General features: G+C 37.8%; 1 protein-coding gene across 1 annotated transcript in view; it reads right to left on the bottom strand.

The window, feature by feature from the left end:
- LOC150110400 (protein ZBED8-like) overlaps positions 1-14004 on the bottom strand; it is a 34473-nt gene extending 20469 nt beyond the window's left edge. Inside the window, exon 1 of the mRNA XM_090397322.1 lies at positions 13708-14004. Within this exon, the coding sequence (XP_090253448.1) occupies positions 13708-14004 (297 nt within the window). The remainder of the gene's footprint in view (positions 1-13707) is intronic.
- Between the last annotated feature and the right edge of the window lie 802 nt (positions 14005-14806).

The raw sequence follows: 14806 nt of genomic DNA, 5'->3' as shown, positions 1-14806 counted from the left end.
TTGTATTTTTGCCTTCATAATGTTGGTTTTAATGGCCTGTTCTTCTGCTGCAAAAATTACCGATTCTGTTTCTTTCTTTAGTGTTCCATTTCTCAACCATTGCCAGGACAAGTTGCTGTCAGCGCTGTCCTCTATGCTGTGAAGGTATTTTCCATGCAATGCCTTATTTTTCCATCTTTCGGTTCTCATTTTTACTTGGTTGGTTTTGTATTCCAATTTTGTCTCCATGGGTTTAAATAAATCCTCTTTCCTTACCTCAATTAGAAATTTTTCCGTTGTTTGCTGCAGATAATCATTTAAATTTAGTTTTTCTTCTTCAATAACTCGCTTCACTTGTAATAATCCTTTACCTCCTTTTTTGCGTGATAGATAGAGCCTATCAATGTCACTGCTAGGATTGAGGGCATGGTGCATTGTCATTAATTTTCGAGTTTTTCGATCTAAATCTTCTATCTCTAGCTGGGTCCATTCAACAATGCCTGTTGAATATCTCAGAACAGGTATGGCCCAGGTATTAATTGCTTTTATCAAATTTCCAGCATTAAGGAGATTTAAGGAGTTTTCTTAATTGTCTTATGTATTCTACTCTAGTTCATTCGTTGATCTTATTGTGCAGAATTTGTGATGCTTCTAAAATTCCCAAATATTTGTAGCTGTCTTCGAATTTTATTGCTTGAATTATTTCACCATTGAGCAGCTCGATTTCATTCATATCTTCAAACTTTCCTCTTGTTATTCCAGCAGTTGCACATTTGTCTAAGCCAAAATCCATTGATATATCTTGACTGAATATGTGCACAGTGTTTAGCAACGATCTGAGTTAATTTTCTGATTTTGCATACAACTTCAGATCGTCCATGTATAAAAGGTGAGATATCTTTGCACTCTTTTGCGTAGTTTGATAACCATGAGCAGTTTTATTTAAAATTCTAGTTAAGGGGATCAATGACAATATAAACAATAGAGGAGATAATGAGTCTCCTTGAAAGATGCCCCTATTTATGTTTACCTCTCCAATTTCTTCTCTATTTATAACCAACGTTGTTTTCCAGTTTTTCATGCTGGATTGCAAAATGTTTTGGACGTTTTCGCTAATACCAAATAGTTCTGTGCATCTTAAAATCCAACTATGAGGCACCGAATCAAACGCTTTTTATAATTTATCCAAGCCATATGAAGGTTGGTTTTTCTACATTTGCAATTTTTAAGAATCATTTTATCAATCAGCAATTGATCTTTTGTGCCTCTTGATTTTTTGCTGTTACCTATTTGTTCAATTGGGAGAAGGGAATTTGCTTTAAGATAGCTGTATATTTTATCAGCTAGTATGCCTGTGAGTAGCTTAAAAGTTGTTGACAGGCAGGTTATTGGTCGGAAGTTTTCTGGGTTTGGACCTTTTTCTTTATCCTTTATGGTCAAAAACGTTTTCCCTGCTGTGAGCCACTCTTCTTTGCATTTTCCTTCTAAAACATCATAAAATTGGTCAGCAAGTCTTTCATGTACGCCTGTTAGATATTTCAACCAGTAGCCACGTAATTCATCCTTCCCGGGTGTTGACCAATTTTTTATTTTTTTTGCTTGCTTTTGAACCATTTCAGTTGTTATTTTCAGTTGGTCCATTTTTCGTTCTTGAGCTTCATTCGTAATTTGTTCAATCTATTTTGCCTTGTTATTGTGCCTCTTAGGGTTGTTCCATAGGTTTTTCCAAAACTTTAGTGTATTTTCTTTGTCTCTGTATTTATATTTATATTTTCATTCAAGTTATCATTCCTGGAGCAATCAATTTTCTTGTAAAACTGGTGCTGATCTGCACGAAACATCGAATTTTGCTTGTACTGTTCAATGCGTGCACTGTATCTTCTTAGTTTAGCTGCAACTGCAACTATTTTTTGCTTCACTTCCTCTAATACTTCAGTAGGTCGTGTTCCAGTATTATATCTCTTTATGAGGTCATTTCGGATTTTTGTGTTTTTCAGCTTCTTTTCCTTAAAGTTTTTCAAATTGCTGACGTCTGCTCTGAGTTTAACAATTTTATTCTCCAGTCGATGCTTCCATTTTGGTTCCTGAGCCTTACTGCTTTTGGGTTCACTAATCTTATATCCTAATTCAGATGTTACGACGTAGGCTATTGAGTACATAAGTTGATTCATTTGCCCAATAGTTCCAGTAGGAATATCCTTTGCAGCTTTATTGGCCTCTTGTAGGAGTTCCTTGAGTTTTTGTTGAGGTACTTGTCTCAATACCGAAAGCCTAACTCGTTCCTGGTTGCTGTTCATTTGCTCGATAATTTTTCGTGTGAGTTCTTGTTCCTTATCTGATAGCTTCCTTTCAACTATTTGTATATTTTCAAAATTTACAGCATCCTGCAAGTTGGATTCTGATTCTGCTTCACTCATATTCTTGGTCACTTCAGGGTCAGTACGGTCTCCTTTTACAGCTTGAGGTTTCAGTGCTTCCAGCTCAAGTTCACTAAAAACCTTCCGTTTGATAATGAAGCTGCGTTGCTGCATCAGCCTTTCGAATGAAATTTCCGAATTTGGGTGCCGTTCAAGCCAAAGTTGGAACATTCGTTTCTGAAATCCCCTAACTGATGGGTTTGAACAGTAGTAGCACTGCATGACTTGTCTATTTTCAGCCATGCTCCACTTTTTCCTAGTAAATACTTTCGAGCTCTGTGGATCTTGCTCCTGTATCCCATTTGTCACTGGCTGTCCAGGAAGCCTAACATCCAGTGCGGTCCTTGGTAACCCGCGCAACGACCGACGCGGTATAGTCTTCTGATTTGTCTTCACCATTTTTAACTGGGGGTGGGCATGAGATAAAAAATATATATATATATATATATATATGCGGTGATTATGTGTATATTGAACTATATGTATATAGTTCAATATTGTTCACCTGCTTTTAGTCCGCGTGGTGAGCCTAGTGGCTATGCGCATTACAACCATATCCCTAGGGAAGGAGTGTCCTAGGTTCGATTCCCGTTGACGACGTGTGGAGCTTAAGAATCTGCCTCAGCCACAGCCAAGTTAGCCGGTCTTGGGTGTGGACAGGGTTTTCATCCCCAGTGAAAACTTATCCGAAGTTTTTCATCCCGCAAGCAGGCAAATCGGCCCCGTGAACACACCTCCCAGTAAAAGGAGCTCACGCCCATTGAATCACCATACGAAATGAATGAATGAACCTGCTTTTAGATCGTGCTGTAGCTCTAGTGTTAGGGGCTTTCCGGTTACTTAATTTTTTTTTCCCCTCCAAAAAATATAAAAGCCTATCTAGCCTACATATGACATCAGTTATACATTTTTTTCAGGCAAAACTATATATCTGGATAACACATAGCGGACACGATGCTACCAGTTTTTAATAACATTCGACTGAGGATCATTCATGATGCAGCTAAAGGAAAACAATCCTCATATCCCTTGATTTTTGGCTTGAACTGTGTGTGTGTGTGTGTGTGTGTGTGTGTGTGTGTGTGTGTGTGTGTGTGTGTGTGTGTGTGTGTGTGTGTGTGTGTGTGTGTGTGTGTGTGTGTGTGTGTGTGTGTGTGTGTGTGTGTGTGTGTGTGTGTTTAGTTTTTGTTACTGTAATAAACGAAGATATAGTCCGTGTAAAAATCACAGGTCTAAAAAAGAAAAGATTTCTCAGAACTACTTTATGTTTCATGCATTGCTATACTGCAGTGATAAATTCCTCAAATGTGTACCACATGGAAGTTTTGTAATGAATATTGCAGGATAGATGCAGTTCAAAATAATTTGCCAAAGTATTGTGAACAGACGTCTTCGGGTGATCTTTCAACTTGTTGTAAAATTAATTTTGATATCCTTCATAACAAAATTGAATTACAAATTGAAACAGTATGAAAGCTGCATATTTTATACTACGTGTACATGCGTCTGTGAAGTTTGCCTATTTTGTTGACGAAAAACACGTTCTTCTGGGGTTAAAAATCTCTTCCACCTCTTTATGGGGGAAAATCTTGTAAAATCAATGCAGGTTATCTTACAGATGTATGTTACTAAATGATTTCATTATTCACTAATTTCATTGTTCTGTTTTATTTTTGAAATCCAATGTACTTTTGGTATATGAACTAGATCTATTTTAGAAATGGGTAGTATAAAACAAAGATTACATGAATTTATTTAAGGCTTGAATTTATTTTATCAACAGCAAAATATGCACTTGTATTTTTGTAAAATATTCTTTTCGATATATTTTCAGATTCCTAAAAGAATGAAGTACCTTCACGTATAGCAGTACGGATATTTGTTGGTTTTTTCATGTTGTTGATAATCATGACAACAGAATATATATCTCAAAGCCTGCCCCGAGTAGTAAATTACTTGCGATTATATGACAGCATTCGACTAATCAAACAAACATTTAACATGAAATACAATGCAAATTTACACTCATACATAAACCATAACGTTGATTTTTACCCTATATTACACAACCAGTGCAGAAGTAAAGATTTATTCCTTATAGGTTGCCTCACGTAAACCTATTTAATATTCGGAAAAGCATGCAATTGGAAGATAAAGTATAGTTGTTAGTTGTTTTGGTGATAGTAGACTAATTCTTATTATTAAATTTTTTGAAATACGAAATGTCGATGGAATTGCTAATTAGTGGTGGGTTGGGTTGTTTTGCATTATGACCGACGCAACTAAGATTATAAGAATTCATCATCATCCATATCAAGGATTTAGGCCTACGGACGCAAACCCCAGGACATCCTCTTAAACGATTCAAAGATGACTTCTAAGGTCAGTAAGCCTTAGAAGTCATCTTTGAATCGTTTATTAAATAAGTTTATTAAATCGTTTGAATCGAATATTAAATAAGGCCGGTAGGCCTTAGAAGTCATCTTTGAATCATTTATGAGGATGTCCTGGTTTTCTTTTTCCTGGTGGCTTGTATTTTAAGGCTTATTTTGGGAATCTTCCATTTTCATTCTTTGAACGTTTTCCATCCATTTATGTTTATATTTTTTAATTTTTTCTATTACTGATTCTTGGTTTAATTCTTTCATAATTTTTCCCTTTCTTTTGTGATCAAATAGAGTACACTTTGCACTTTTTCTCATAAACTTCATTTCTGCTGTTATTAAACTTTGTTTGTCTTTTGCTGACTGTCCAGATTTCACTTCCATACAATAAGACTGGTAGTGCCAATGTATTGTATACTTTTAGTCTGGTTTGTTTTTGAACTCTCTCTCTGTGTTCACTGGGTATCTACAGATGCCGTATGGTCACTCCGATGCTCGATGATGTTCCACACTAAGCCTCGCCATGTAGTCCTGTTGTTTGCCCTTCTGGCAGCCTCAACTCTCTGAAGAGCAGTCACTCCACACACGCCATCCATCCATCTCATTGATGGTCTACCCCTACCTCTTTTTCCAGGAACTTTACCTTCTATTACTGTTCTGAGAAATCCTCCTTCCATCCTTTCTATGTGTCCAAAATATTTTAATTTTCTTCTGTCATTATCCTTAAGGAGCCTTAAAGTTCTACTAATCTTTTCTAACATCCATTCATTTGTAGCCTTTCAGTGTATGATATCCTCAACAGCCTTCTGTAACACCTCAAAAGCAGATATCCTTTTCTTATCTGACTTCTTTAGGTTCTAAGTCTCGCATCCATAAGTTGCTGTTGGAAAAACAACTGCATCCAAATCCTCAACTTTGTTCCCATAGAGATAGATCCATCCTTCCAGATTTTGGACAGGTCTCTGACTGTTGTTTTAGCCATTCCTAACCTTTTTCTGACATCTTCTGAACGGCAATTCTACACATTAATAATGGATCCCAGGTACTCAAACTTGCTGACTTCCTCAATTCTTTCTCCATTAAGATACATTTGTTTCTCAAGAGTTTCTCTGTTTGTTTTTCCTTTGAGAACCATGATCTTTGTCTTGCTAGAATTCAGTTGAAGTCCTCTGTTATTACTGATCTTGTTAACTTTGTCAAGAATTAGTCCTAGTTCTTCCATATCATTACAAAGGAGTACTGTATCATCAGCGTACCTCAGATTACTCATCAATCTACCTCCTATCGTAATTCCTGTCTTGAGATCATCCAATGCTTCACGCATAATGTCCTCTGCATATATACTAAACAAGTGAGGAGAAAGTAAACATCCTTGCCTAACTCCTTTTCCAACTTGAAGGCAGTCAGTCAATCCAACACCTGTTTGTTACTGTGGCTTCTTGCTCCTTATACAAGTTGGCTATCAACCTTATAGTGTGTTGAGGAAAACCCATTCTTTTCATTACTTCCCACAGTTCAACATGCTCAACACAGTCAAAATCTTTAGAGTAGTCTAAGAAACACATTACTATAGGGAGTCTGAATTCTTTATATTTTTCTATGATCTGTCTAAGGCAAAGGATCTGATCTCTGGTGCCCCTACCTTTCCTAAAACCTGCTTATTCCTCAGGCATCTCTGCCTCAACTTTGGCCTCAATCCTATTTAGCATGATCTTTAATAAAATTTTGCTTGCGTGAGATATTAAACTAATAGTTCTGTAATTCTTGCATGCCTTTATATCACCTTTCTTGTGTAGTGGTATGAAAACTGACTTCTTCCAGTCTCTAGGCAATGATCCTGTCTCCCATATCCTTGTAATCAATCTATGAAACACTCTTATCCCTCCGTCTCCTGTGGCCTTAATTAACTCTGCTCGGATTTCATCTGCACCTAGGGCCTTATTGCTGTTGAGCTGCTTAACTGCTCTTTCAACTTCATGCCTGAGTGGAGAAGGTTCCAATTCAAAATTTTCTTGGTGGGAGGACTCCACAGTTTCTTTATCCACTCTGCTGTACAGTTCCTCACTGTATTCTTTCCATCTGTTTTTGATTTCCAACTCTTCTGTTAGTAATGATCCATTCCTGTCTTTGATGACATTCAATTCAGTTTTTGAACTAGGTTTGGTTTAAATATAGAGTTAATTACTCCTGTTATTTTTAAATATTTTGCAATTTTTACATTTATATCTTTTTCATTTTCATATGTGATAAAACATCGTAGGTAATTAAATGAATTCACTCCCTTCTAAGAATCTTGTTGTCTATTACTATCTTAGTTCTTGTTTGATCTTGTCCTTTAAAGACCATAAGTTTTGATTTTTCTGTTGCTATTATCATACCATAATCTTTGGCTATCGCATTTAGATCTAAATTAGCTTTCTTTAAGTTATCATCAGAATTTGTAATTATTATTTTGTCGTCGGCAAAAAGGAGAGTGTTTAAGTTCACAGTAGGAGAAAGTTTAATACCTTGATGGAAATTTTTATTCCATTTTATTATTATTTCAATTAGGTAAATGTTAAAAAGTGTTGCTGAGGGAGGACATCCATGTCGGATCCCCTTTGTTTATCTCTCTCGTTTATGATAGCTCAAGATTTAATCTTAATTGTATTTGATTATTTTCATATATACTTGTGATAGCTTTTAGGATATTATTTGGTATTTGTCTTTCATTTAATATGTTAAATAAAATGCTTCTTTTAACTTTCTCAAATTCTTTTTCAAAGTCAATAAATGTGATATGTGTTTCTAAATTGTATTCTATTCTTTTCTCTCTTATTAATTTTAGGCAAACTGCTGGGTCTATACATGACCGTCCTCTTCTAAACTCACTCTGTTCTAAAATAAAGTTTTCAGAATATTTCATCAGTTTGATATTTAAAATTGTGCTATATATTTTGTAAAAGGAATTTAGAATTCTTATATAAGTTTTTAGGGTAATCTCTATTACCTTTCTGAAAGATAGGAATCACAATTCAGTATAATCAGGAAATATTGCAGATTTGTAGCGGATTTATTTAGAAGTACAACATCGTCCTCATAAAGCAAAGAGCTGAGATTAACATTTCCAATTTTGATATGAGGTTTAATACAACTTTCCTTCATATTGTGATCTATAAAGATAATGTACATTCTTGTTTGACACCATATGTAATATTAAACCATTTTGGACAAAACATTTCAGCTACTCAGGCACGATGTTTAAAGAAGATGGCAAATTAAATATGGAAATAGACAACATATTAATCAACAAAACCTGGTATGCTACGAAGTCAACTGAATAATATTTTATGAAATAAGAGAGAAATTAGCCAAAATACAAAATTAGCTGTATACAAGGAAGTGTTCAAACCAATTTTTACTTACGGATCTCAGAGCTAAATCAGAAATGAAACACTACCAAAGACTAGAGAATGCAGATATGAGAGTCCTGAGAAAGATTAGGGGCATGATCAGATAGGATCAGTGGCAATATAATATTAAAAACGAGGATATTAGGAGAGAACTTCGCATTGTCAGAATCCAAGAATGCGTTAGTAGAGCTAATCTCAGGTGGTATGGTCGCTTAAACAGAATGGGAGAGAAAAGATTAGCAAAACAAGTGTTCGCAGCCAAGTTGGCAGGAAAACGATCCAGAGGAAGATCACGATATAGGTCGATTAATACGGTACAAAATTGCCTTAGAAGTTAGCAATACAAGATCTGATAATTTTGAAGTCTTCAGAGCTAAAAGACTAATTTGTAGGAAAATTGTAGATAGGAGGTTACTAACGATGTAAATTTTTCATGTAGTACTATCACATCCTGTACACCCCTAAGGGACACATGTCAGGAATTTGGTGATGCTGATGATGAATAAATATATTTTGTAAAGCTGAAATTGTTAAAGTGAGGACGAAGATATTCTAAATGTTTGGATAATTAATTTAAAAGACCGCTACATGAAACAAGTAAGAGAATAACGGCAGAAAATATTCAAGAGGAATACAGTCAGGTGACCATAATAGTATTTGTAGAATATAAAGCCGTTAGCAAATTGAAATCTTGAAATTTAGCTAGAGTAGATAACAATTATGTAGACGTATTTGAACATGAATGGGTAAATGTTTTAAGTGACCGACTTCAAAATTTAAAATGCCGGATGAGAAGGTCGGAGTAGTGAGGATTGGAGTGGAACTCTCATAGTGCCCATCTTTAAGAAGAAAAATATAATCAATGTGAATATTATAGAGTAATTTTCTTACTGGTGCAATAGATCACATTTTTGCACTGATATATGGCAGGAATAAGAAAAATCATACAATAATATTAGATATGTGAAGAGCCAAAAGCTTCAATTCGGCGACATATAACTTGTTTAAGTTAAGGGATATTACATCCCATATCGTTTCTTAGCCGAATAAGAAACTCAAAGATTATGGGTAAATATCAAGAATAGTAGTGATCGGTACTTGCTCCACCTTTGACATGAGTTGCCTCAGCTTGCACTACCTTAAGGGTCAGTTGCTGCAGTATCCAGGTATTTGCTTACGCTTGGAATCGCCGAACTTTATATAGTTTCTACTATATTCGGCATGAAACTCTTTGAGTTTCTTATTCGGCTACGAAAAACGCTATGGGATGTAATATCCCTTAATCAAGTATCCTTTAATTAAATTATATAACTGCTGTCCAGATGGGGCATGAAACCAGCAGTACAAAGACAAATACAGTAAATCATCCACTCCATTCTCAATGGAGAACTTGAGTTAAGTTCCTGTACCATATTTCCTTCTGTGTTACGCTCAGTAGCCTGTTCATGGCTAAGTAACTTTGATCAGAAACTTGATTATTGCTTAATGTAAATAACTATTTGTTAACATTGATCAAGTGTAAACGGATAAGTATTTTTATCCGTTTAACTAGTTTCACCAAACATAAGCTGTTGGCATCTTCAGGGTACAAGCACTGAGGCGAAAACATATCACAAAAATAGATCTCAACTGTAAATTCTAAAAATTCTAGTTGCAAACTAAAATAGCATCGAATGTGAATAATACACCTATCGCGTGTACATAATTTACTAGTTGTTGCTAAGGAACGTTCTACAGTTAGCATTAAAGTTCATTTCCTATGTGTTCAGAGATTTAATTAGGGTTTTCCCAGGAAGTATTAAACCTTGGTTCCTGTTAAGGTAATCTGTAGTGCGTGCGACAGTGGCTGCTTCTTTAAACATTTGAGAGTGGTAGTCGCCTTCTGTGTAAGGGGTTCAACTTTTGTCCCATTCAATGATATGGGTTGTTATGAAGAAATGTGATGACAGGCGTGATTTATCTTGTCTGTTGTTTTTAACATAACCAACGTGTTCCTTCTGTCTAATCTCGAGGCTTCTCGAAGTCAGGCCGATGTAACTTGAACCATACGAGCATGGGATATTATAGACTCCGGCATACTTATAGAAAGGATGGGTATCTTTTGGAGATCGTAGTAGATTACGAATTGTTTCTATAGGTCTGAATATCTCTAGATAAAAGAACCATTCATAATTTGAAGAGAAAGAAAGATAACATAATACTCAAGGCAGACAAGGGTAACAGTACTGTGACAAGGACTACGAGGAAGGATAAAGTGAACAATCTACTGTCGGACATGTCTGTTTACCATATCTTAACGAAAGATCCTACATTAAAAACCACAATGACACAAACAAATTACTACGCGATATGATCAACTGGCCAACAGATCTAATTAAAAATTATAATCGATGCACCCTCTAACTCCAAGACTTTATGGGGTTTCAAAAGTTCACAAAGATCGTATTCCTTTATGCCCCATTGTAGATGGCATTAATTCACCTACCTACTTATTGTCTAAACATCACTCTACACTCTTACAACAACATATCCATAATTCAGAGAGTTGTGTTTGAAATTCACAACATTTTGTGGATAAATTAAAAAACATTACTATATCTGAAAACGATCTACTTTTAAGGTTAGATGTCACTTCTCTTTTTACAAACTTTCCAGTGGTGTAAGTTATCAACATCTTAGGCACTTTATTTCCACAAGATATAACCGCACTGTACAATCATTGCCTAAATTCAAACTATCTTTCTTGGAAGAAAACTATTTACCAACAATTATTTGGCCTGGCAATGTGTATCCCACTTTCATCTTCTTGTGCTGTCCTATTTATGGAGGATCTCAAAAATAAAATTCTATGTCAAATAAATCCTAAACCAATAATTTGGGTGCGATATGGATGATACCTTCATTCTATGGAACCACAACAAAGATGACCTAATTGATTTTCTCAATAAAATCAACTTTTTTCACCATTCTATTAAATTTACTCTAGAACTTGAAAAAGACAAACTACTGTTCATACATCACCTTACGTTACCCAGGCGCTATCATCCCGGGGGGGGCAAGCACCACAGGTGCTTGGGGCCACATCGCAGAGGACCGTGTCGCCACTGGACACGGTCCTCTGCGACACGTCAGCCACGTTCTGGTCTGCAGCCTGCAGGTCTTCCTTTTCCTAATTCGACTATCTCCTGATCTCCCTAGCTGCCTCCCTGTTCGGTGTTGAGCCTCTTACACTTGTCTCACAGTCCTTTCTACGCCCATACGGTACAGGTGCTCCAGCCACTGAAGACGCCGGGCTCACAGTTCCATCAAGACGTCTGCTGAGGTGTATAAAGCGTGTATGGTAGCATTGAACCGCCTTCTCCACAGTCCGTCTACCATGACCTCCATAGATACGTCGTAGCATCTTGTTCTCGAACACTCTCAGATGATCGGCTTGTCTCGCCGTGATAGTCCACCCTTTAGCACCGTAGAGGAGAACAGGCCTGATCAAAGTTTTGTATAGTCTCATCTTTGTAGTCCAAAACAGCAAGCGCGAAGCGAAAAGGGGACGCACCTGATAGTAGGCGACATTCGCAGCATTTACCGGACTCTGGATATCAGCCTCAACTTTGTTGTCTTCAGTCACGAAAGAACCCAAGTACCTAAGTACCTTCACCCTCTCAAACGGTGCAGCTGCCTCTGGAACGTGAGCAGCATGACGACTCATAAAAATGTATTTTGTCTTCTCGGCGTTTATCTTCAGGCCAACGTCTTCTGCATCTTCTTCAATAGCAGTAGCCAATGCCACTGCGTCGTCCCGTTGATGCGCCATGACTTTCAGGTCGTCCGCGTAGCCAGGAATCCTAACTTGCACCCTCATGTCGACTCCATCTGCCACTTGCGGTGTGTTTCTAATTACTTTTTTCCAACACTAGATTGAAGAGAATCAGAGAATGCCCATCACCCTGCTTCACACCGGTCTATACGTGAAATATGTCCGACAGGTCACCTTCTGCTTTTACTCTTGCTTTCGAACCAGTTACGCACACCTGCACTATTTTTCGGAGTTTTCGACGAATTCCCAGCTCTTCTAACACCTGCCATATGTTTGGGCGTATTATTAGGCATACGCTTTAGAAAGGTCTATGAAAATATTATGAACTTCCCGGTTATATTCCCAGCACTTTTCTAAACCTGGCGCAGCTTGAAGAGTTGATCTATTGTAGTACGGTTCCTCCTGAAGCCCGTCTGGTAGTCACCAAGGCACTGTTCTTCATATGGTGTGAGGCGCATTAGCATGATGTCAGACAGCACCTTGTAGCCAGTCGACAGCAGTGATATGCCCCTATAGTTGCCGCGTTGAGTATTATCTCCTTTCGTATATACGGGGGTGATCAGTGACTCCTTCCATTCGTCAGGCAGCCATTGTTCTCGCCAGATCATCAAGATGAGCCGGTGCAGCTGCTCCAGCAGAACGTCCCCACCATTTTTCAGGAGCTCCGCTGGTATGCAGTCCACTCCTAGAGCCTTATTATTTTCCAGCATGCGGACAGCACGAGTAATCTCACTAAATGTCGGCTCTTCAATAAATGATTCAGCAGTTTGATAAGGAGTATAATCCTCGGATATTGACGTTCCAGCATTGACATTCAGCAAGTTCGCGAAATATCTACGCCACCGAGCGAGAGCATCTTTTGACTTTGTTAATTTCCACTCTCATCTCTTATGGTTGCCGCTTGTGTCTGGGCACCTCGCATGGCTTTCATCGTCCGGTACATCTCCCGTTCATTATTCGTCACCCTATGTCTCTCTATACTAGCCACTTTCTCATTAAGATACTTCCGCTTCTCCCTACGTAGACATATATTCACCACTCTTCTCACCCTCTCATATGCAGCTTTCTTCCTGCTATCCACTTGGTAGTTCAATAGTGCTTCCCTTCGTTTTGCTACAGCTTCTTCACACTCTCTATTAAACCATGCTTTTCTCCTCCTCTTTCTCTTTCCCACAGTTCTCGAGGCAATTAACGCAACCGTATTTTTGATGGTGTCCCACATCCCATCCAGATCATCCTCTTCCTCCTGCAACTCCCCAAAACGATTCTGCAACTCTAAATGGACAGTCCATTTGCCTTCCGCTGTTTTCAACTTGTCCAGTTCCCATGCCATACTATCGGCATGGGAACTGGACACGCGGGCATCTGAACCGCATTTCTATGCCCGAAATCGTAGACTACCAGATAGTGTCGCTATATCCATCTGCTCCTCTGAAACTTCTCACATCCGACATCAGTACACCTCCGAGATGGATATGTGCTGATGTCGATACACTAGTACATGATTTATTTGATTAGCTTTTCTACCGTCCGTTTATCTCCAGGTCTACTTGTGGACCTCTTTATGCGCAAACATAGCGCTCTTTACAAAGCATCCCGTAGCGGCGGCAAAACTCGCAAGTCGGATCCCGTTATCATTGCACTCCTCATGTAATGTCTAACTACCCAATAAAGGCCGCCACACACGCGCTCTCCGCCAGCTTCGCGTTGAAATCTCTCACTACTAGCTTGACGTCATATGACGGTAGATTAGCACAAGTACGCTCAAGCACTTCGTAGAAACAATATTTAGCTTCCTCTGAGCTTTCTTCAGTAGGCGCATAACAGTTCACAATAGACACATTTTGAAAACTTCCCTTAACTCTAATAGTACACAGCAGATTGTTCACAGTTTTAAAATCTAAAATATTACACAAAAATTTATCACTAACTAAAAACGAAGTTCCGAGTACTTTTGGTCCTCTGTCGTCACCACGACAGAGGACAAAAGAGAACGGGTCGAGCCATGTCCCGGCCATCGCGCCTCTTGTACAGCACAAAGTCCAATTTTATACTGTCGTAAGACATTCGTCACATTAAAAGAGCTCTTTCTTTCACCAAATTACGTATATTCCAGGTCCCAAAACGATTAATAATGATTGTCGCAAAGGCGCCCGAATTTCAATGTTTCTGTGGTGCTAGTTTCGTAACCAATAGGGTTTTCACAGTTAGGGTGGTTGGCCCCTCGCTAACCTTCCCCTTATATTAGGATTCATTAACTAAATTGAGCAGCATAGTACTAGCGACAGAATTCCTTTAGCAGTTGCATGCAACCAAGTACTGTAATAAGCTCCTACTCAAATTAGGCTTTGTTGCTCGCACATTCTCTACCACTACAGTTTCCTCAAGTATACTCACTAAAAACCAATAGACAATTTACAAAAACCTATATGCAATGTGCTCAACCTAAACATCATAATTTTAAAAGAAATACTCCTCAACAAACATATTTCACTAAAACGCGTAAAACAACTACCGTTCTTAAACATCTTAAATAAGAAGCAAGTTACTGGCATTATGAACCTATCAGTCTACAGGAAACCTACGAATACAGGACGTTCTCTACATTTCAGCTCCTCACACCACATTTCTCACAAACTCAGTATAGTACACTTACTAAAGAAAAGAGCTGTCCGCATTACAACAGATAAAAAGGACCTCCATAACAAATAAACATTGATATCTAATAACGTCGCCTTGAATGACTACCCATGAAGACTCCTCAACAAAATCCTTTTCTCTGAGCTACCACAAAGAGAAAAAGAAGACACTCAATATATT

Source organism: Typopeltis vanoorti, chromosome 1, assembly GCF_054136105.1.
Source record: "Typopeltis vanoorti isolate ZY-2024b chromosome 1, IOZ_Tvanoo_1.0, whole genome shotgun sequence".
NCBI lineage: Eukaryota > Metazoa > Arthropoda > Arachnida > Uropygi > Thelyphonidae > Typopeltis > Typopeltis vanoorti.
The sequence above is the reverse complement of the archived record's forward strand: the minus strand, read 5'-3'. Positions and strand labels throughout refer to the sequence as shown.